General features: G+C 40.0%; 1 protein-coding gene across 6 annotated transcripts in view; it reads left to right on the top strand.

Moving 5' to 3' along the window:
* The first annotated feature begins 5,324 nt into the window (after positions 1–5,324).
* plekha1b (pleckstrin homology domain containing, family A (phosphoinositide binding specific) member 1b) overlaps positions 5,325–8,485 on the top strand; it is a 32,083-nt gene continuing 28,922 nt past the window's right edge. For 5 of the 6 annotated variants that reach the window (XR_006008941.1, XR_006008939.1, XR_006008940.1 and 2 more), the window contains exon 1: positions 7,845–8,029. Coding sequence is in view for 3 of the 6 variants with exons in the window: in XM_041974269.1 (XP_041830203.1) it covers positions 7,889–8,029 (141 nt within the window). In the remaining 3 variants the exon portion in view is untranslated. Of the gene's footprint in view, positions 5,394–7,844; positions 8,030–8,485 lie in introns of those variants that run through there. The other variant, XM_041974268.1, reaches the window with a different exon arrangement.

Here is an 8,485-nt window from a genome sequence, read left to right as displayed (position 1 = left end):
GATTGATTTCAGTCCCAGTTTGACCCGCCTCCCTGCTGGATTTTTCAGCCACATAACTAAAGCAAGCATTTTAGCAAGCTATGAAGGCTCTGCATGGATCTTCAGACTGACCTTTTTCCTGCAGAAATCTGCTTTCCGTCTGCATATTTCTGAGGAGAGCTGGAAAAACAACATCAGGCTTGATGTTTGATGGTTGCCTGCCTGAAACAATCCCAGTACTTGTTGACATGCACCCTGCCACGGCTGTCTGTTTCTTCGGGGCAGTCAGGTCATTCTGGCAACAAGCCTCGCTTATTCCAACCTCAAAAGTCCATCCAAGAGTGACTGCACAGCCCTGAGCCTGGCTCAGGTCCCGGCATGGCGTGCTGCGGCCCCTGCGCCAGCATCAGCCATCAGACCAACGCTGCTGTACCATGAGGGGGTTCCATATCCTCACAATAAACAACAGATCTGAGCTTCTCACAAGGATGCCAAAAGCTCCTTGAGCGAGAGCGGGTTGTTGAGAACCTGGCAGAACTGTGCAGGGGCACCTGGAGGGCCCAGGCATCATGCAGCTTTGAAGAATGAGCCAACACAGTGGCTGCCATCTTTGCTGGCAGAGCCTTCTGTAAAAACAATTAGGCCTTTGACATCCAGCAGATAGCAGGATCAACTCTAGCTAAGACAAAGAGGAGGGAAGCCACATGACCTGCAGCAATCATCAACTCTTTGGAGACGATGGTTCAGAGAGGACAAACGCCTCTGATGTGTGTAATTCAGACTGGAAGAAGAAACCAACATCATCATCATCTTTCACTGCTTTTGCAGATGACTTGGCTCTGATGAGATACACCGCATGGAAAACGTGGACGGGGGGGGGTTCTAACACAGATATATAACAAAGGTTGTTTTTAAGTAGGACAGCCACCAGGGGTCATCCATCCTACACACTGGGTGGTTAATGCGGCCCTACAGGCAATAAAGTATGTAATTATTGCCATGAATGTGTCTAATCTGGGCTGGTGTGATCAGCAGGGCATACCCATTCATTATTTGTAGGTGGCTTACATCAAACTGGTGTCACTTGGTTCTGGATTTTAACATGAATGTGGCAGCAAATTCAGGAAAGTGGTCTAAGATTAATTTACACCTTTTAATATTCAGTCTCATGTATGCATGTGGGGTACGAATGTATGCATGTGGGTATTAAATGTATACATGTGGGTATTAAATGTATGCATGTGGGGTATTAAATGTATACATGTGGGTATTAAATGTATACATGTGGGGTATTAAATGTATGCATGCGGGTATTAAATGTATGCATGTGGGTATTAAATGTATACATGTGGGTATTAAATGTATACATGTGGGTATTAAATGTATGCATGTGGGTATTAAATGTATGCATGTGGGGTATTAAATGTAGGCATGTGGGTATTAAATGTATGCATGTGGGGTATTAAATGTATGCATGTGGGTATTAAATGTATGCACGTGGGTATTAAATGTATGCATGTGGGGTATTAAATGTATGCATGTGGGTATTAAATGTATGCATGTGGGTATTAAATGTATACATGTGGGTATTAAATGTATGCATGTGGGTATTAAATGTATACATGTGGGTATTAAATGTATACATGTGGGGTATTAAATGTATACATGTGGGTATTAAATGTATACATGTGGGTATTAAATGTATACATGTGGGTATTAAATGTATGCATGTGGGGTATTAAATGTATACATGTGGGTATTAAATGTATACATGTGGGTATTAAATGTATACATGTGGGTATTAAATGTATGCATGTGGGTATTAAATGTATGCATGTGGGTATTAAATGTATACATGTGGGTATTAAATGTATACATGTGGGTATTAAATGTATGCATGTGGGTATTAAATGTATACATGTGGGTATTAAATGTATGCATGTGGGGTATTAAATGTATACATGTGGGTATTAAATGTATGCATGTGGGTATTAAATGTATGCATGTGGGGTATTAAATGTATGCATGTGGGTATTAAATGTATACATGTGGGTATTAAATGTATACATGTGGGTATTACATGTATGCATGTGGGTATTAAATGTATACATGTGGGTATTAAATGTATGCATGTGGGTATTAAATGTATACATGTGGGGTATTAAATGTATGCATGTGGGTATTAAATGTATGCATGTGGGTATTAAATGTATACATGTGGGGTATTAAATGTATACATGTGGGTATTAAATGTATGCATATGGGTATTAAATGTATGCATGTGGGTATTAGATGTATACATGTGGGGTATTAAATGTATACATGTGGGTATTAAATGTATGCATGTGGGTATTAAATGTATACATGTGGGGTATTAAATGTATGCATGTGGGTATTAAATGTATGCATGTGGGTATTAAATGTATACATGTGGGGTATTAAATGTATACATGTGGGTATTAAATGTATGCATATGGGTATTAAATGTATGCATATGGGTATTAAATGTATACATGTGGGGTATTAAATGTATGCATATGGGTATTAAATGTATGCATATGGGTATTAAATGTATACATGTGGGGTATTAAATGTATACATGTGGGTATTAAATGTATGCATGTGGGTATTAAATGTATACATGTGGGGTATTAAATGTATACATGTGGGTATTAAATGTATGCATGTGGGTATTAAATGTATGCATGTGGGTATTAAATGTATACATGTGGGGTATTAAATGTATACATGTGGGTATTAAATGTATGCATGTGGGTATTAAATGTATACATGTGGGGTATTAAATGTATACATGTGGGTATTAAATGTATGCATATGGGTATTAAATGTATACATGTGGGGTATTAAATGTATACATGTGGGTATTAAATGTATGCATGTGGGTATTAAATGTATACATGTGGGGTATTAAATGTATACATGTGGGTATTAAATGTATGCATATGGGTATTAAATGTATGCATGTGGGTATTAGATGTATACATGTGGGGTACAAGTTAGTTTACTCTCAAAGCAAATTGTTTTCTTTGTTTTCCTTTTTAGAAACAACTGAGCTGGAAATAAATTTATTTTTCTAAACTTTACTGTGATTTTCATGTGGCACCACTAGATGTCACAACATTCACACCATCGCCTCCTACCTCATCCACCTTCCTCCTGCTTCATCCACCTTCCTCCTGCCTCATCCACCTTCCTCCTGCTTCATCCATCCCACCATCTTCCTGTTTTATTTTTCATGGGGTTCGGATGTTTTATCTTGGATAGCGGCCCTGATGCTCACTAGTCCTCAGCCTCCCTCTTTGAGCTTATTGCGTAGCCTCTGAACTCTGGACCTGGGGTGGAACCTCCATACATGAACATCTTCCATGTTTTAACATCTGTGGTCTGAACTTCCTCCTTTGGCCAGCTTATTATCCCAGCAGGGTGTCTGATCCCTGGCAGGGCATCGCTGGTATTTTCCTGGATCTTGTTCTTTCCATTGAGCTGACTTCTCAGGACTTACTCGTTGTAGATATGTGACTGTGGCAACTTTCCTTTTGGCTTCTTCATGGTTGCCGTTGGCTTGTGGTATGCCAAGGTACTTGTAGCTCTCCTTAACATCTGTTATTCTGCCCTCTGGGAGTGCAGTGCCGTCTGTATGGACTACCTTCCCTCTCTTTGTTACCTGGTGGTGTGGATCAGTGAGCTAAATTCTCTCTCACTCTTAGCATACAGCTGGATGTCAACCATGTAGAGGAGGTGACTGATGGTGGCCCATTTCTGAGTCAGTAGCCAGTCTTATTGATTAAATGGTGAGGGGGTTCGGGCTTATGCAGAACAGCAGCGGGGACAGAGCATCTCCTTGGTGTGTACCACATTTGATGGAGACTTGAAGTTGTCTGCCACAGCCTCATTGAGTGTGTTGATCTCATACAGCTTCAGGCTTTCCAGGATCATGTATGCGGCATTGGGTCAGAGGTTTTCTGGTAATCAATCCAGGCAGTAACAGGCTGGTCTGCCTGGTTTTACAGTCTCGGGTGACAGTTCTATCAACCAGCAGCTGGTGTTTGGCTCCTCTGGTACCTTTACCAAAGTCTTCCTGTGTCTCTGTCATGTCCTTATCCATGTGCCCACTTACCTTATCTTATCTTAGTTTATCTTAGCTTATCTTAGTTTATCTTAGCTTATCTTAGTTTATCTTAGCTTATCTTAGCTTATCTTAGCTTATCTTAGCTGCTATGACGGCCGACAGATGCTGGAGAAACAGGTTATTGGCCAATAGTTGGATGGGACTGTTCCCTTACATATATATATATATATATATATATATATATATATATATATATATATATATATATATATATATATATATATATACAGTATATATACAAAATAGCAGTAAAGAAATAAGAAATACTTAATATAAATATATATATATATATATAATTTTTTTTTTTTTTGCATTTGAAACTCATGCCTGTTTGCATGTCTGAACTGAATTTGATGTTTGTGTCTAGCTGCTGTTTCCACACAGAAAATACTGAGTTTTGACTTAAGCTTTATGAAAGCTACAGCAAAAGTGGTTTTTCTACAACTTATGTGTATTCTTCATCTTAAGGAGCAGCTGTAAGTCTTCTTCATCTTCCATGCCCGCAGCATATTTATATATACCCGATAAACTGAAAGTGCAACAACTGTTGGAGGAGGAACTTGTCGCCTTCCATCTTGATGACTGTTAATGAGTGGGTGAAAATGATGCAGTTGCTGTTGCTGCTGGTGCTCACCTCATGTTTATTTCACTCAGAAACCTGGAAACACAAAAGCATGAGGAACAAGAAACTCTGATGAAAAGATGCAGCCAGTCTGCGTATTGTCTTCTTCACTATCACGCAAAAAAATAGCTCTGCTGAAACTTCTTCAGGCAACACACACACAAGCCTCCAGGAAGTCCCCTAGCTTTTGTAAAAGCATTTCCCAGATGTTGTTTCCTCCTCTCAGGGTGTTTCAGTTCAAATCGGTGCATGTGTGTGTTTGTGGGTTCAATCTTCACATTTGCAGATTAACAGGAGCACAAAACATAAAAATCAGCTTTAAAATGCAGTCAGTGCCAATTCTTCCAAAGTCAGACCATTTTTATTTACCTTGTACTACCCGTCATTGTCTTCTTCTTTTTCCTTTTCTAAATAATTTTTTGTTTTTATATCTAGAAAGAAAAAGACATTACTACAACACTGAAATTTACCTCTGGGATAAAGTATTTTCACGTAATTTAATTTGATTTCCTTTTACTGTGAAGCCCAAGCGGAAGTGACACCACTACTTTATTCTGTAACAAACCGGAAGTGGTGTGGATTTCCGCTCGCTAGCTTGATGCGTCCCGGATCGCTGACTGGACCCGGACTGAGCAGAACTGTGTAAGTAGACCCGTTTTCCACCTCAGTTTGTTTAACTCCCGCCCGGTTCGCGGGGATTCAGTTGGTAATAAAAATAAAAAATTGAGACGTGTGGAGGAGACGGTTAATGGAGGCGGGAGAGGAAATCGGTGGATGTGTCAGGCCCGACGACAGTTTGATCTCCACGGGGAGGAACCGCACCGATGACCGATGAAATGGGCTCTTTTACCGCAGAGAATGTTAAACTTGTTCGGCCGAACCGGACCGTTGGTGTGTAAATGTGAAGAGATGGCGTCGGTTGGGAGGTAGAACAGATTAAATACGGAGTAATTTCAGGGAGAAATAAACCAGAACAGCGTTATTTTCTTTGCCTTCATTTTCTCTATCACTGTTATTATGGGTCTGAATGTCTCCAAACCGGGACTGATTATCTATATTTATATGGCAGAGCTGTCTCTTTCACATATAGCTGACTTTATCCATTTTATTTAATATTTACATCATGTCTGAAGACAAAAAGAGTAGTTTAATGCATCCTTTTACTAAAAACCGATGCACAGAAATGTGTTTATTTACTATAAAAGATCATAAATTCAGTGAAGTCATTTGTCTTTGCTGACTTAATCTAATTATTTGGGGATTTCCATTAAATTGGCGTCACTTGGAATAAATCAGTTTATTAACTGGAGCTGTTTTATTTATTGAATCTAAGAAAAATGGTTTATATCTATACTGTGAGGAGCAAAAGGCATTTTATTTCCTGACTTTCCAGTTTTTTATTTGCACGTTGTTGATGCTTTAATTACTTTCTTTGAATTAAAATCAGTTGCCACTGAAAACGGCATTAAAAACATCAGCATCATAAGAAACTACCATGCAGACCTACACTACTTTACATGATCAGGTTTTATTAAAAGAAGTTTTCATGCTGCTGCTGCAGATTTTCTCCAGCTGATAACTTCACTCCTCCCTGTAAGCCAGTTTGGACGACTGTTCAACAAGCTTCTACATCCTGAAAAGATCCACATTTCTGCAAAAAGCAGAGCTTTGAAATCCAGTTTGACTTGTCTGCTGTCAGACGTGTGAAGAAAAAACCAGTGAAGTCGTCAGACTTGAGCGTAAAATCAACCCAGAGTGGGGGTGAAATACCGTCAGAAAATTCCCTGATTTTTATTTTATTTGTTTTAAAAAAGGCCAGAGAGTGAAGGCTGATGATGTGCTCAGTCCCAAGCAAACCTCTGCAGCCTCTCATTTGGCTGCTGTTCAGACAGATACAGACGTTGTCTGATGTAATTCTCTTTATGGATTTACAATGAAGTAGCAGAGAGATGAAAGTGAGACCGCCAGCACTGATTTCATTTGGATGCAAGAGAGCCAGTCCAAGTCTGGCATGAAGACAGGAAACAGGTGAAGCTGCAGAGGCTGGAAAAGACGGAGCAAGGGTGGGAACAAAAGGTTCATAACTCGCAACTCTGGATTTGTAAGTGCAACAATAAGCACAAATTACAATTAAGTCAGAAAACATGAGCACAAAACATTTGTCACACACCTACTCTAGAAAGATTTCTCTCATTTCTAACCCATCGCAAAGAGAGGAAACAAGTTGGTGTCCACAAGCCAACGTTCCGGTGTGTAGAAAAGTTCCACCAGTACCGCCTGACCAAGGCCGGAGACGGTCCAGCGTCCTGAAGGGAGGTGGTTTGTGGAAACCCGAAGGGTCTGGAGACGGAAAACATGTCTGCCATTAGCTAATTCTGCTACAGGTTCTCAATCTTTTATTTATCCATGAACACTTTTTCATTTTCTTTCTTAAAAACATATTAAACTTATTAAAAATGTGTTTATTCATTTATATGAGCGAATGACAGCTAAAAAGTACTGTCGTGGTAAATGGTGTGTATTTAGCGCTTTTACCCAAAGCGCTTTATGTACATCACACACATTCACACACTGATAACTCCTAACGTTTCCAGCGCTTCTCATCCTGCATGGAGAAGCAGCACCGCTGCATCCGGTCTCTTTCCATCTGGATCCCGATCATCCAGGATCCACTGTGGAAATAATCCCGGATGTAGGTCGTCTCCACCAGGCTGAAGTTGTCTCCTGCACCTCGTAGAGAGCAGCACGAGTCCGCTGCTAACTACAGAAAAAACCCCGATTTTCATAAAACAAATCGTCAAGAGACGGAAAATTCGATTTTATCGATTAATCGTCCTACTTTCTACTAATGTTTTAAACTTTAAATATTTTTCTCAATGTTATTTTAATAAGATTTTGCCCGTTATAGTTTTATGTGAAGCATTAAATAAACATGAGCTTGAAATCGTTCTGAAGTTCAACCCAGCAGCGTGATAGAAGAAAGCCTGAGGCGTGGACGAGGGAACCCTGTTTTCTTCATAATAATTGTTTTTAGCTGGACAAAGACGTATTTTTAACCTGCAGCTCCTCGTCCACCTGTTCCTCCACCCGCAGAGTTCCTGTGATGCCCCAGGGCGGGCTGAGCTGGCCGGGTCGCGATGCCGTACGTGGACCGACTGAATCGTTTCTGTGGCTTTCTGGACATCGAAGAGAATGAGAACAGCGGCAGGTTCCTGCGCCGGTACTTCATCCTGGACACCCAGCAGGGCAGCCTGATGTGGTACTCGGACCACCCACAGGTGAGCGCCGCTGGGGCTGGAAACATCTGGAAACATCTAGAAAAGCTCTGCAGAGTTCCTCCTTGGAGCTGCTTTATCAGCCTGATATGTAAAATGATCATTTCTGGTGTTGATTCACCAGCTAACGGCCATGTTTAGATGCTGCATCGGAGCTTATTAAACCGTTTATTCATGTAGAATCTATATGTAAAAAAAGCTCAGTAAGTTCTCTAAAGTAGTTTTAGCACATGTGACTTCATGAAGAGGAAGTGAGGCATTCACCAGTAAAATACGGTAGCAAAGATCAGTGTTTCAACTCAGTTTAGTTTAGTAAAACATTTTATACCAGATTACAGCATAATAACCTATAAATGTGCAGATAATTACAAATACGTTATCAAACATTAACATTTAATCAACCCTCCTTTTAGAAAACATTATTTCTGCAGTTTTAACAATATTATGCTTCCGTTTATC

The sequence above is a fragment of the Melanotaenia boesemani genome, chromosome 21, assembly GCF_017639745.1.
Source record: "Melanotaenia boesemani isolate fMelBoe1 chromosome 21, fMelBoe1.pri, whole genome shotgun sequence".
Classification (NCBI taxonomy): Eukaryota; Metazoa; Chordata; class Actinopteri; order Atheriniformes; family Melanotaeniidae; genus Melanotaenia; species Melanotaenia boesemani.
This window is presented reverse-complemented; position numbering and strand designations above follow the sequence as displayed.